Source organism: Poromitra crassiceps (genome assembly GCF_964638095.1).
Source record: "Poromitra crassiceps genome assembly, chromosome: 7".
In the NCBI taxonomy this organism is placed as follows: domain Eukaryota; kingdom Metazoa; phylum Chordata; class Actinopteri; order Beryciformes; family Melamphaidae; genus Poromitra; species Poromitra crassiceps.
The window spans coordinates 46,699,380-46,715,370 of NC_139628.1; the positions used below are offsets into that span (position 1 = coordinate 46,699,380).

The window sequence follows — 15,991 nt, forward strand, 5'->3', positions numbered from 1 at the left end:
TTGAGAGGACGACCTTTGACCCCCGCCAATACCCTCCAGCCTACAGCAGTCAGCTGACCACAAAGCCCCACCTACCAAGTGTCCATCAAATCCCTGAGCCGATCCTTGTCCATCACTAGATCTCCGCCCTCTCAGAGTGTTGTTTACATATCGTCGCTGCTGGACTGAAAATATTGTAAATGTTGAGGATATCATTTTCTAGTGAGAATGTGTGGTATTCTGTTCACAGCCTCATTATGGGATATTAAAACCCCTGGAAACTAAGAATAAATGTGTTTTGACTTTGTCACACCCCAGAAAAATGTGTTATTAACCACCCAGCCAAATTTTAATGATTAAACAGGTCGCCAAGTATATACAATTCCATTTCAAATCATGAAAAACTAAGTAGTCTCCTCTGCTCTGAAACTGTGGAGGTGTGTCTGCTGAAGTGCTCCTAGTGCTCAAGTTTTTAATTTGCAGGGTAGAAGCACTTCATCCTGATTGGTTCGTGGAGCTTATTGTGTAATAAGTCTGGAGCATAACCACGCCCACTTCAAACCCAATATCAAGAACAGTACAAAAACCTAAATGGCAATATTTAGTATTTGGATTGAAACTAATGTCTATTACTTTCAGATGCTTATACTATTATTCACATAAGATCCTAAATTGCATTGGTAGGTTCTTGTGGATTTGGGTTTCCAGTAGCTTTAACACCTGCAGCATGTTTTGTTTTACTCTTTTTTTAAAGATATGTTTTAAAGTGATAATCCAGAAGATTTTCATGTAAATAAATGTCAGTAAAGTCACTATATCGCCAACTGAGTTAACACAATGGTGATTGAGCCTATGGCCCATTGATGAAAGAAAGCCCTTGCATCTCTCATGAACTTGTGTCTGTGGGCAACACACACACACACATATATACATATCAAGGGCGGACTGGGATCATAATTCAGGCCGGGCATTAGATTCCAAGCAGGCCAGGCCGATATGGGCCGACGCGCGTGCCCGCGTCCGAAGGGCGGTGGTGAAAAATTTGGGCCGTTTGAAGCCCAATTTGGGCTGTTTGAAGCCAGATTTGAGGCCACTCATCTGTTCAGTGAGTGGCCTGACTGCGGGCACACAATTTTTATTTTTTTTCCAGGCCAGGCCACCGGGCATTTGCCCGACGTGCCCGATTATGCAGTCGGCGCCTGATACATATATATATATAGATGTGTGTGTGTATATATATATGTATATATATATTTATATATATGTATGTATATATACGAACGTAGGCGGAGTAGGAACAAGTTGCTGTTTCCGCGTTATGATCCCACTGGAGATTTGGGCAGAACACACCCTGCACCCGCCTATGCAGCAGTCAAGTACTGGGAGTGGCCAGGAGTGAGACTTTTGTGCCCTTTTGACAGCTCAAATCTCCCGCACACACACACACCCAGCCGCCCACGTGTCAGCAATCTCCAGTGGGATCCATAATAACTCACTGCTGACCAACTTCTTCTTTTGAGTTGTGTGGCGGTTGGCATCCAAGTGTTGCATTACCGCCCCCACTGACCAACTTGAATGCATTAAGGAGAGGGTGGGGGGTGGGGGGGGGGCGAAACCTCCATGTCCCATATGCAATCCACTGTTTGGATCTCACCTGCAATTACTGCTCATGGCATAGGTGTCGGGGACAAGAAAACTGAAATCTTCCAGATTATAACTTTAAGTATACGGTACATGGTTTTCAAAAGAGCCCGGTATTTCTATCTGTGGCTAGAAGGCTAAAGGAGAACGACTCTATTTTTGAATGGGCTGCTGAACCAGTATTTGAAACCTTCCAGTCATGTAGTGACAGTTTTTTCTTTTTAACTTACAAAGAGGACTCATCAGCTATTGTGATATTTTTCCTTTTTGGCACAATGACCAATATATCACTTAGCCTATCTTGTGTTTTTTTTCCTTCTCTTTTCAGAATTGACATTATAAAAACTAGACACATGCTTTTGTTTCAGTGATTTATATATTTTTGGTGATTGATGTAAATTGCTATATCATCTTGGGAGTATCCATTTGAACTGAGTTGGCGAATTTTACTAATCTTGTTTGCTGTCGCTACTAAGTATCAAGCAGGCATTTTAACTACATGTGTAAAAAGGGAATGAAAAAACCTGAATATGTTTTCACTCATGTCTGTGTTTGCCTCCATCACTGCAGAAAACGATAGAATGTAAACTATAGATATATTGTATAAATGTAATACTTCCTCTTGGAACGCTTTTAAAGTCAAATCATATTTTCATAAGGAAGTAATTATGTGACTTATCGGTTGTATTTTGTGTTTGTTTACTTTTTATATTGTGACATTGATGCAGTCGTCCCTCCAGTTCCCCGTTATTCACATACAAAATGTATGTTTTGTTCAATCATTTTCCCCCACCACACTTAGATTTATCTTTCTAAGACGCATTGAAATTCCCAATGGTACACTGGTGTATAGTGTCACCATGATGGGAGAACACTGATGTATGTTTAAGAAATATTGAATAAAATGTGTGATTTCTGCCAAATGTCTTGGTGCTCGTCAATGCTCTCCTGTCTCGGGCACGGTGGCGCAGTGGTAAGCGCTGTCGCCTCACAGCTAGAAGGTCCTGGGTTCGATTCCCACCTGGGACGCTGTGAGCGCTGAAGGAGTGCGTGCCCGCCGCCCATGGTGGGGTCGTCAAAAGGGCCTTTCTGTGTAGAGTTTGCATGTTCTCCCCGTGCCCCCTGGGGGTTCCCTTCATATAGGAACCTCTCACCAAAACATGCAATATCCTGGTTGCTGATGTGGTCCGGAGGTAGGGGAACTCGTTGGAATAGCGTGATCCTCCCACGTGCTATGTCCTACCGGTGAAGCTTGCCCTGTCAGGTGAAAAGCGGCTGGCTACTGCCCATGTCTCGGAGGAAGCATGGAGCCAGTTTCGGCTCTCCCCAGATCGGCAGAGGGTGGAGCAGCAACCAGGATAAATAAATTAAAATTAGCACTAATGGGGGATAAAAAGTGTGGGGGGGGGGAATATATATTTTTAAAAAATGCTCTCCTTTCTCTACTTTAATTACTGTGCATATTTGATTTGAGATTATTCATTTAGCCTACCAAGGTAGCTAGCTCTCACTTAGCTCAGAGGTTTTTGTCCATAAAAAGCAATGGCACTGGTCCTTCCATGAACGGGACTCACTAAAAACAAGGCGCGGGCAGCGGGTCCATGAAGGTTGCGGTCAAGACTGTCGAACGGAAAGTTATGAGAGTGAACGCAAAACAGGACATACTGTAAGGTAAAACTTTTACCACAGACTGAGCAATTAAATGGATTCTCTCCTGTGTGGACTCTCATGTGTTTCTTCAGGTATGTAAATTAATTGCACCATTTACCACAGAACTGAGCATTTAAATGGTTTTCCTCCTGTGTGGACTCATGTGTCTCTTCAAGGTTTCATTCTGTCTAAAACTTTTACCACAGACTGAGCAATTAAATGGCTTCTCTCATGTGTGGACTCTCATGTGTTTCTTCAAGGTTTCATTCTGTTTAAAACTTTTACCACAGACTGAGCAATTAAATGGCTTCTCTCCTGTGTGGACTCTCATGTGTTTCTTCAGCTCTGTAAAACTTTTCCCACAGACTGAGCAAATAAATGACTTCTCTCCTGTATGGATTCTCATGTGTCTCTTCAAGTTTTCATTCTGACTAAAACTTTTACCACAGACTGAGCAATTAAATGGCTTCTCTCCTGTGTGGACTCTTGTGTGTTTCTTCAGGTCTGTACATCGACTGAAACTTTTACCACAGACTGAGCAATTCAATTCTTTCTCTCCTGTGTGGACTACCATGTGTGTCTTCAAGTTGTTATTTCGACTAAAACTTTTACCACAGACTGAGCAATTCAATTCTTTCTCTCCTGTGTGGACTACCATGTGTTTCTTCAAGTTTTCATTTAGACTAAAACTTTTACTACAGACTGAACAATTAAATGGCCTCTCTCCTGTGTGGACTATCATGTGTTTCTGCAAGCCCTGATTTTTACTAAAACTTTTACCACAGACTGAGCAATTAAATGGCTTCTCTCCTGTGTGGACTCTCATGTGTTTCTTCAGCTCTGTAAAACTTTTTCCACAGACTGAGCAAATAAATGACTTATTCTCTCCTGTATGGATTCTCATGTGTCTCTTCAAGTTTTCATTTAGACTAAAACTTTTACCACAGACTGAGCATAAATATGGCTTCTCTCCAGTGTGGACTCTCGTGTGCATCGTCAGGTGTGTACATCGACTGTACCTTTTACCACAGACTGAGCATAAAAATGGCTTCTCTCCAGTGTGGACTCTCATGTGCATCGTCAGGTGTGTAGATAGACTGTACCTTTTACCACAGTCTAAGCAATTAAATGGCTTCTCTCCTGTGTGGACTCTCATGTGTTTATTAAAATGTCCTTTTAGACTAAAACTTTTGCCACAGAGTGAGCAATTAAATTGCTTCTTTCCTGTGTGGACTCTCATGTGTTTCTTCAAATCTCCTTTTCGACTGCAACCTTTACCACAGACTGAGCAATTCAATTGTTTTTCTCCTTTGTGGGCTACCATGTGTCTCAGAAGTCCCCTGCGGTCAAATCTTTTACCACAAACTGAGCTACTAAAGTGCTTCTCCCCAACTTGACTGTTTTCTCGTGAGTCTAAATCTGACTGAGGTTCACTAGTTTCAATCAAATCATCACTGTCTTCAGTCTCAGGTTCAGAAGAGTGTAAAGTCGTGCCAGCACTAGCTGGTTGTAAATGACTAGCTGCATCTAAGTTCCTGGTTGGTTCTGGTACTCCACAGTCCTCTCCATCAGCTTCTCTTTTCATCTGTTCAGTTGAGCTGCTGGCTAGGGGCTCTTCCTCTCTGTTTTCCTCAGTTTGGCTTTGATGAATCTCTGAGGACTGATGTTTATCTTCATCATCTTCACTATTCACATGGACAGGAGTGAATAGGACGTCGGTGATATCAGCCTCCTCCGGCCCTTGAAGCTGTTCTTGTTCTGGAGGTTCAGCAGGACTCAAACTTCCTGCCGACTCTGTCCCAGATTCCATCTCAGATTCATTTGAAGGTTTGGTTTGTTGATAGCCCATAAGGGGCCCTGAGGATGCTAGTGACTGTTGATCTTCTGATTCCATTGTAGATCTGTTTAGGGTGGAGTCGGGGGGTTCTGCTTTGATAGTGGGCATTTGCCCGGGCCTGTTGGTTAAAGCACTGGATGCATTGAAGGCCTCTGTAGTCAGTGGATTGGGTTGTTGCTTGTTATGGTTGAACATTGTGTATGGTAAATTTTTCATTGTCGACTGGTCCTACTTATATCTGCAGCAGAGTGGGATTTATTACATCACTAATGATGACATCAATTGTGACTTCATGACACCATTAGCTACTTGGTTACTTCAATAATGATGATTGATGTAGGACTTATTGAAGTAGTAGAGAAGGAGCCAGCACTTTTGAGGACATCATCGAGTGCTGGCTCCTTCTCTACTACTTCATTGAAACTCTTGTGCCTTGCACCTAAAACTTTTTTTATCCGGTGAGTGTGCGGGGCTGATAGCTCCCCAGCTATATCTGCTTTGATGTAGGACTTATGACATCATCAATGACATCACACCATCTCTGATGATGTCATCTCCCGTGATTACATTTTGGATACTTGTTGCTAATGATGCAGATTGCTAATGATGTCACTTCTATCGTGACCTTATCGCTGTGGTGACATCTTGGATAGTTGTTGCTAATGATGTCATGTTTATTGTGACACCACCGCTGATGGCATGCAGCTACAGCTTGGGATGTTATGTTGGAGCAACTCTTGATGTCTCATTGCTCATTGTGACACTACTGATGATGTCATCGGTACGTTGGTTAGCCTCCTTGCGTTCCATGGATTCCAAAGCAGCAGAGCAGAGGAAAATATCGGCGCGAAAGACAATGTCAGGTCCTCCAGCTAATGAACTTCAGGCACAGATTTACAGGAAAATTTAAAAATGGCAATTAATATAAAAAATGTTACCGACCCCTGTTCTATGTGATGTCAGGTTTCTCAGGTGAATCAGAAGTTAGCAATTCAACCGGCTTCTCTGCTTTCCTAAACACATTTAAATATTTCCTGCTGTTCTTTTCCTTTTTCTGTCCGTTTAGTTTCACAACTTTCCTCAGCTGTTCAATAAGAAACAGACTGACAATGAACCTAGCTAGATATAAATGATCAAGAATAAACTATAGAACAGTATTACATAATTAATACACATTGCTGTATATGAAGAGACAAACCAAGCAATTAAGGGGTCTCTCTCGTGTGGTAACTCGTGACTGTTGAAGTTTCCATGTTGACTATAGCGTTACCCACAGACATAAAGCAATTAAATGGTTACTCTGTGTGGATCTTCATGTGTGTTTTCCAGACTTGTTTATATAGACAACTTTTACCACGGCCCGAGCAATTAAATTGTTTCTCTCCTGTGTGGACTCTCGTGTGTTTCTTCAAGTTTTCATTTCGACTAAAACTTTTTCCACAGACTGAGCAATTAAATTGTTTCTCTCCTGTGTGGACTCTCATGTGTTTCTTCAAGTTTTCATTTAGACTAAAACTTTTACCACAGACCGAGCAATTAAATGGCCTCTCTCCTGTGTGGACTCTCATGTGTGTCTTCAAATCTCCTGTTTGACTGAAACTTCTACCACAGATGGAACATTTAAATGGCTTCTCCCCTGTATGGACTCTCATGTGTATCTTCAGGTGTGTAGATTGACTGCACCTTTTACCACAGACTGAGCATTTAAATGGTTTCCCTCCTGTGTGGACTCTCATGTGTCTCTTCAAGTTTTCATTTAGACTAAAACTTTTACTACAAACTGAGCAATTAAATGGCTTCTCTCCTGTGTGGACTCTCATGTGTGTCTTCAGGTCTGTAGATCGTCTGAAACTTTTACCACAGACTGAGCAATTAAATTGTTTCTCTTCTGTGTGGACTCTAATGTGTTTCTTCAAGTTTTCAATTAGAGTAAAACTTTTACCACAGACTGAGCAATTAAATGGGTTCTCTCCAGTGTGAACTCTCATGTGTTTCTTCAAGTTTTCATTTAGACTAAAGCTTTTACCACAGACTGAGCAATTATATGGCTTCTCCACTGTGTGGACTCTCATGTGTGTCTTCAGGTCTGTAGATCGGCTGAAACTTTTACCACAGACAGAGCAATTAAATTGTTTTTCCCCTGTGTGGACTACCATGTGTATCTTCATGTTGTCATTTCGACTAAAGCTTTTACCACAGACTGAACAATTAAATGGCATCCCTCCTGTGTGGACTCTCATGTGTCTCTTCAAGTTTTCATTCAGACTAAAACTTTTACCACAGACTGAGCAATTAAATGGCTTCTCTCCTGTGTGGATTCTCATGTGTGTCTTCAGGTCTGTAGATCGACTGAAACTTGTACCACATACTGAGCAATTAAATTGTTTCTCTCCTGTGTGGACTCTCATGTGTCTCTTCAAGTTTTCATTTAGACTAAAACTTTTACCACAGACTGAACAATTAAATGGCTTCTCTCCTGTGTGGACTCTCGTGTGTTTCTTCAAATCTCCTTTTTGACTGCAACCTTTACCACAGACTGAGCAATTAAATTGTTTTTCTCCTTTGTGGACTACCATGTGTCTCAGCAGTCCCCTGCAATCAACTCTTTTACCACAAACTGAGCCACTAAAGTGTTTCTCCCCAAGTACTTCACTGTTTTCCTGTGAGTCTAAATCTGACTGAGGTTCACTATTTTCCATCAAATCATCACTGTCTTCAGTCTCAGGTTCAGAAGAGTGTGAAGTCTTGCCAGCACTAGCTGGTTGTAAATTATTAGCTGGATCTAAGTTCCTGGCTGGTTCTGATACTCCACAGTCCTCTCCATCAGCTTCTGTTTTCATCTGTTCAGTTGAGCTGCTGGCTCGAGGCTCGTCCTCTCTGTTCCTTCTTTGATGAAGCTGTGAGGACTGAGGTTTCTCTTCATCATCTTCACTCTTCACATGGACAGGAGTGAATGGGAAGTCGGTGATATCAGCCTCCTCCGGCCCTTGAAGCTGCTCTTGTGGAGGTTCAGCGGGACTCAAACTTCCTGCCGACTCTGTCCCAGATTCATTTGAAGGTTTGGTTTGTTGATAGCCCATAAGGGGCTGTGAGGATGCTAGTGACCGTTGTTCCTCTGATTCTAATGTAGATCCATTTAGGATTTGTGGTTGGCGGGCCGCAGGAGACCCGGGGGGTTCTTTGATAGCGGCTGTTTGATCGGGGTTGCTGGTTAAAGCACTGGCACTGGATGAATCGAAGGAATCTCCACCCTGAGTCAGTGGATTGGGTAGTTGCTTGTTACGTTTGGACATTGGGTAACGTGAAATTTGAGCTCTCTGGTCCTACTTATATCCGCAGCAGAGTGGGATTTATTACATCACTAATGATGTCATTCCCGTTGATTTAGACATCATTAGTTACTTGATTACCTCACTAAGGATGAATTTGATGTAGGAATTATGACATCATCAATGAAATCATTCCATCTCTGATGATGCCACCTCCCATATTGGATACTTGTTCTCCTTCTTCTGTGGTGTTTCATGGCAGTTGGCATCATTTACGTTGCATTACCGCCTCCTTCTGGATTTATCCATCCACTGTTTCCCTACATTCTCCCATCCTCTTGACCTCCTCTCCACTTCCATCTTTGGATACTTGTTGCTGTAATACAAGTGACATCATCGCTGTGGTGACATCTTGGATACTTGTTGCTAATGATGTCATTTCTATTGTGACATCACAGCTGATGACATCCAGCTACAGCTTGGATTGTTATGTTGCAAATTAACTCACTTCCCATTGCTCATTGTGACATCACTGATGATGTCATCAGGTTGGAGATGTCACTTGTTGTCCTAGGAGGTATGACATCAGTGCTCCTTGAAGATCATGATGTGACTCCATGCTGGAAATCTGACCTCGCTGAAGAAGGCCAAGAGTTGCTGATTACACTGATTACATCATCTAATCCATTGTGATGTCACTATTCGCCAGGGGGCAGGGGGGAATGAGAGGGATGACAAACAGGCCTTCATTTTATTGATCTATTGATCATGTATGGTGAAAAAAGAGAGAGATACTGGGGGGGGGGGCAGGGCTTTATACAGTGAGCCATGCACCTAGACTAGAGCATTATGTGAACCGCGACGGGCAGTGGTCATCAGTGATGTCATAAGAGCAAGTGAGCATGCACAGCGGTCGAGCTGCGTATGCAAGCTGCAGGGCCAGCTCACCGAGCTGCGGGTGGGCGAGGCCAAGCTCGCCTAGGCATCTTGCGCGCTATGCCTAGTATATATATACTGGTATGCGATATTTTTTTTCCCATGATGGCGAAGGCTAGGCGAAGGCATGACCCGCCCCTCTCTCCCTCTGATTGGCTGACTGTACTCGGCTGCTCCCACCTTCTTTCCAGGCGAGCCAGAAGTATCTCAAACGTGAGCAGCAGGTGCAAAACACCTGTACCAGTGAGTTGAGCTAGAGTCAGGGACTGACTAGTCTCCTTCATCAGCTTATTTATATCAGTGTTCAAACTACTGGTGATGATAAAGAAGGATAACTGCTGCAGCTTATAATGTGAGTACTTTTTAAGAAATTGCCTGAGGCTGGGATTGAACCAACAACCTTTGCATATCACACATTCACATGTTTATCTGAGTGAGCTATATTGAATGTGCAATACAGACACAGATGTTTAACTTCTTCTTCTCTTCTGATTGGATCTCTTCCCAATTCGTCCCTCCCTAACATTTTTAGTCTAGTTTTCACCAGTGAAAATAGGTAGTCGACTAACATTTTTCCTCATAGTTTTCGTCTACGAAATCAGCACTGCTATGGATGCATGTCTCCACCTAGTGGTGCACTCCTCTTCCAAACTCACACACACTTTTCCACGGCTACACCATGTATCTGAAACAATGTTTACTTACTGTCAATCTCATCAAAGTTTCTAAAGACCATCTCCACGTGATCCCACTCCATAAAGCTGAATTTCCCAAATGAAGGGCTGGGCAAACAGCAGGTTAGAATGAGTAAATGGGCATTGACACAGTTTTTATATAACCCTTGATCAATTCTCATTAATCTTTTATCTTTTCTTTTTTATTTGTCTGTAGGCTACATACAGTAGCCTACACTACTGTATGTGCTACTGTAGGTGCACTGCCAAGAGTAGCGGCAGCATTATAAACCAGAGACCAGACTATATCAAAAACATAAACACACAGTGGCATCTTTCATGGATGCTAGCAAGCGAAACTGTCTGTCTGACCACAGACTGTAGAAAGAGACGCAGGATAGCCAAGCGAATGTGATTGGATGAACGTTTGATGCTAGGCCAATCACAGGCAGAGAGGGTGCCTCCAGCCTTCGCCATCATCCGAAAGAAAATATCACTGCCGGTATATACCATCGGTATACATATACATTGAGATGCCTAGTCTATGTATGTATATATATATACACATATACACACACACACACACACACACACACACACACACACACACACACACATCCCTGTGTGTGTGTGTGTGTGTGTGTGTGTGTGTGTGTGTGTGTGTGTGTGTGTGTGTGTGTGTGTGTGTGTGTGTGTGTGTGTGTGTGTGTGTGTGTGTGTTTTCCCTCAAACATCCCAGGAACAGACTCAGCATTTCCTTTCCTCCCTCTGCTCAGTTCCTCTGTCAGTCACAGCCAGGCGCTAACGCTAAAATGCTGCTCTGGAAGTGAAATTAATTAACATTTAGGCCTAGAGCAGGGGTGGGCAACTATTTTTCATGGGGGGCCACATGAGAAATCCAGATTGTTGCCGGGGGCCGAACAAATATTGTCATGCCGTAATGGATGGGCAACTTTGATGATAGAGAGGGCCACAAAAAAGGTCCTCGCTACCAGATTTTGCTGAGGGCTGAACGGCGCCAGCGCGAAAAAATTGGGGCATTTGAAGCCAGGTTTAGAGGAATAACTAATTTTAAATTAACAGTTGTGATGTCATTATTCAGTCTTAACCACCAATATTTGATCCTTTTCTCACTCACTCCTATGTCACCACACTCTCCCTGCAGGGCTTGAAATTAACTTTTTTCACCACCTGCCAATATGGCTGCTAGATTTTAAAGTTACCAGCCAATTAGAATTTCCACTATCCGAACTGTTTTTCTTGAAATAAACCAGAATATGAGTGGGTTCATTTAAGCATAAGTATCAGTAAGTGGCCGGGATTCTCAAAGCCTGTGTTGAGGGTCACACGAACAAAAATGCACTCTTGAAGCTAAATAAATCCAAAACCAACAAGTTAATTATTTAAATTTCTACCTCAATGTAGAACAGCCATTTCTTACACATGAGATTACTTTTGGCCTTTTAGTCATAAAGATTATTGAAAGATATTCCATATTCCAGACTGAAATGCTATAACAGAAGAATTTTGCAATTCCATCGCGGGCCACACAGGGGGCCGTATGTTGCCCATGTGTGCTTTATAGTAACGTTCAGTCAGAACTCATTTATAATTAAGCCCATAGTTAATGAACTAATCATGTACAAAACACACACACAGTCACATATTTTATATACTGTATATGTTGTAAGCCTAATTTTTGCCATCACAGCTGCTTTTTACATGTATGGGATAATACAGGCTAATATACAATGTGTCCCAAGGAGTCATTATAAACTCAATTAGCTACAGAAGCTAATGTTCACATTCAGTCCTTGTATATTTCTCTCATGTGTTAACATCATTCCTTTCCTCCTCTGTGTGTGTGTGATTGAGAAATGAGATGCAGGTGGTGTTCATCCTAATTGGCCTGGTCAGGTGTCAGATTGCTGCTGGCTGATTGGCTGGTGGAGAGCATTTAAGCCAGCTGATGCCATCCTGTCGCCCTTTGCTCTCCTCATTCCCAACAATGATGGCTGCTGTGCTGACTGCTGTGTTCTGTCAGGTAGGAACTGTGTGTAGACCTACTTTAGTAGTTCTGCAGAACTTTATTAAGATGTGTCTTTATCTTGGTAGACCTGTGCAGTCTAAACTGTAAATAGTTACCTTCCAGATCTACACTTTTGTACACTGTAAATAACACTTACCCAAGTAGCAGAAAGTAGGGGGAGAAGCCCTTTAGTTTTTTGTAACATTTTCTCATGTTTATTTTGTAGGAGCTTATAGGTAAGAGCTGTGTCTCTTATTTAATCCATCATTTTCTTTTCTTAGGTAAATTTAAGGTTGGGGATTAGTTTGATTGGTTAGTTGTGTTGGGGCCATGCTGTGCTCTGAAACTAAACCTGCTACTTGTGAACTTGTGATGGTGGTTCGGCTGATCATCCTTGGGAGTGGGAAGAGTGGGGGCACTTTGTGTTGCGGCCCGGTTCCCCGAGGCCGGTTCCTAACATAATTGGGTGCTCGTCTGCTTTTCTCATTCGTCAGCACGTCGTCTGTGAGTGTGTGTGTATATATATTTTATATGTTTGTCTGGTGGGCAGTCTTTGTGCAGGTGGTAAATGGTGTTAGTCAAGGTGGCTTTGCATGGAGCTGAGGAAGCTCTCATGGTGGTAAAGCTGGTGGAGATGTTTGTTGGAGGAGGAGCCGGTCAGAGGGGACCAGTAAGACTGAGGAGGGGCGTGGCAGGGCAGTCAGTAGCACCGTTTCTCCTCTTTCTGTGTAGACTGCTACCCTACAAGAGTCTCCGTACATAGACTTGCCTGTCACTCTGACTCCCAAGCCGTCTAAATCAGCGATACAGACGTATTTACAAGTGTCACAGAAACATTTCAAAGCCACATATTGAGAAGAAGAGTTCATAGCTTCTCGACGTCGGGGTTAGAAAGCTCGTCGCTGCTCATAAATGCCTCTTTTCATCTGAAGTCTGTGCTGGTGATACTTTTTATTGAGCTTTCGGCCAGAGTGGCGCTGTTGAGCGCTCTAACGGCTGGGAGCTCTAACCTGGAAAAAATATCACCAGCACAGACTTCAGATGAAAAGAGGCATTTATGAGCAGCGTCGAGCTTTCTAACCCCGACGTCGAGAAGCTATGAACCCTTCTTCTCAATATGTGGCTTTGAAATGTTTCTGTGACACTTGTAAATACGTCTGTATCACTGATTTAGACGGCTTGGGAGTCAGAGTCACAGGCAAGTCTATGTACGGAGACAGGACTCTTGTAGGGTAGCATAGTCTACACAGAAAGAGGAGAAACGGTGCTACTGACGGCCCTGCCTTGTCACGCCCCTCCTCAGTCTTACTGGTCCCCTCTGACCGGCTCCACCTCCAACAAACATCTCCACCAGCTTTACCACCATGAGCTTCCTCAGCTCCATGCACACCATTTACCACCTGCACAAAGACTGCCCACCAGACAAAGATATAAAATATATATATATATACTCAGACGACGTGCTGACGAATGAGAAAAGCGGACAAGCCCCCAATTATGTTAGGGACCGGCCTCGGGGAACGGGACAGCAACACAAAAGTGCCCCCACTCTTCCCACTCCCAATGATGATCAGCCAAACCACCATCACAAGTTCACAAGTAGCAGGTTTAGTTTCAGAGCACAGCATGGCCCAACACAACAAATCAAACTAATCCCCAACCTTAAACTTACCTAAGAAAAGGATGGATTAAATAAAAGGCAGCTCTCACCTATAAGCTCCTACAAAATAAACATGAGAAAATGTTACAAAAAACTAAATGGCTTCTCCCTCCTACTTACTTGGGTAAGATGTTAGTGTACAAAAGTGTAGAGCTGGAAGTAGCTATTTACAGTTTAAACTGCACAGGTCCACCAAGATAACACATCTTTAAGTTCTGAAGAATGAAGTAGGCATACACAGTTCCTACATAACAAAACACAGCAAATAGTCAACAGAGATATCATATGGGAGAACAATGAGTGGACTATGTTCAATTACACACTTTGAAAGCTGTGAATAAATGACATACACATGTAATAGCAAAAAAACTTTTATTTCATCAACTTCCTGTGTCTGCACTGTTAAATGGGTTTGGGGATGCCATCCCTTGCAGTCATTGCCACCAATGATGGCTGCTCTGCTGACTCTTTGTTCTGTCAGGTAGGCATTGTGTGTAGGCCTACTTTTGTAGTTCTTTAGAACTTTAAGATCTGTCCTTGTCTGGGTAGACTTGTGCAGTCCAAACTGTAAATAGCTACCTTCCAAATCTATACTTTTTTACAGTAAATAACTCTTACCCAAGTAGCAGAAAGTAGGAGGAAGAAGCACTTTAGTTTTGTAACATTTTCTCATGTTTATTTTGTAGGAGCTTATAGGTGAGAGCTGTGTCTATTTATTTTTTTTATCCATCCTTTTCTTGGTAAGTTTAAGGTTGGGGATTAGTTTGATTTGTTGATGTTGGGGCCATGCTGTGCTCTGAAACTAAACATGCTACTTGTGAACTTGTGATGGTGGTTTGGCTGATCATCTTTGGGAGTGGGAAGAGTGGGGGCACTTTTGTGTTGCCGTCCCCTTCCCCGAGGCCAGTTCCTAACATAATTGGGGGCTCGTCCGCTTTTCTCGTTCGTCAGCACGTCGTCTGAGTATATATATATTTTATATGTTTGTCTGGTGGGCAGTCTTTGTGCAGGTGGTAAATGGTGTGCATGGAGCTGAGGAAGCTCATGGTGGTAAAGCTGGTGGAGATATTTGTTGGGGGAGGAGCCGGTCAGAGGGGACCAGTAAGACTGAGGAGGGGCGTGACAAGGCAGGGCCGTCAGTAGCACCGTTTCTCCTCTTTCTGTGTAGACTATGCTACCCTACAAGAGTCCCATCTCCGTACATAGACTTGCCTGTCACTCTGACTCCCAAGCCGTCTACATCAGCGATACAGACGTATTTACAAGTGTCACAGAAACATTTCAAAGCCACATATTGAGAAGAAGAGTTCATAGCTTCTCGACGTCGGGGTTAGAAAGCTCGACGCTGCTCATAAATGCCTCTTTTCATCTGAAGTCTGTGCTGGTGATATTTTTTCCAGGTTAGAGCTCCCAGCTGTCAGAGCGCTCAACAGCGCCACTCTGGCCAAAGGCTCGGTAAAAAATATCACCAGCACAGACTTCAGATGAAAAGAGGCATTTATGAGCAGCGTCGAGCTTTCTAACCCCGACGTCGAGAAGCTATGAACTCTTCTTCTCAATATGTGGCTTTGAAATGTTTCTGTGACACTTGTAAATACGTCTGTATCGCTGATGTAGACGGCTTGGGAGTCAGAGTGACAGGCAAGTCTATGTACGGAGACTCTTGTAGGGTAGCAGTCTACACAGAAAGAGGAGAAACGGTGCTACTGACGGCCCTGCCTTGTCACGCCCCTCCTCAGTCTTACTGGTCCCCTCTGACCGGCTCCTCCTCCAACAAACATATCCACCAGCTTTACCACCATGAGCTTCCTCAGCTCCATGCAAAGCCACCTTGACTAACACCATTTACCACCTGCACAAAGACTGCCCACCAGACAAACATATAAAATATATATACACACACACTCAGACGACGTGCTGACGAATGAGAAAAGCAGACGAGCACCCAATTATGTTAGGAACCGGCCTCGGGGAACCGGACCGCAACACAAAGTGCCCCCACTCTTCCCACTCCCAAGGATGATCAGCCGAACCACCATCACAAGTTCACAAGTAGCAGGTTTAGTTTCAGAGCACAGCATGGCCCCAACACAACTAACCAATCAAACTAATCCCCAACCTTAAATTTACCTAAGAAAAGAAAATGATGGATTAAATAAGAGACACAGCTCTTACCTATAAGCTCCTACAAAATAAACATGAGAAAATGTTACAAAAAACTAAAGGGCTTCTCCCCCTACTTTCTGCTACTTGGGTAAGTGTTATTTACAGTGTACAAAAGTGTAGATCTGGAAGGTAACTATTTACAGTTTAGAC

At 43.1% G+C, this 15,991-nt stretch overlaps 1 protein-coding gene across 8 annotated transcripts in view; it reads left to right on the forward strand.

The window, feature by feature from the left end:
* The window catches only part of LOC310779878 (calcium/calmodulin-dependent protein kinase type II delta chain), a 133,253-nt gene extending 130,717 nt beyond the window's left edge, over window positions 1–2,536 (forward strand). For all 8 annotated transcript variants that reach the window (XM_083640381.1, XM_083640383.1, XM_083640384.1 and 5 more), the window contains one exon: window positions 1–2,536. In XM_083640381.1, the coding sequence (XP_083496507.1) occupies window positions 1–4 (4 nt within the window). In that variant the 3' untranslated portion in view covers window positions 5–2,536.
* The last annotated feature ends 13,455 nt before the right edge of the window (window positions 2,537–15,991 follow it).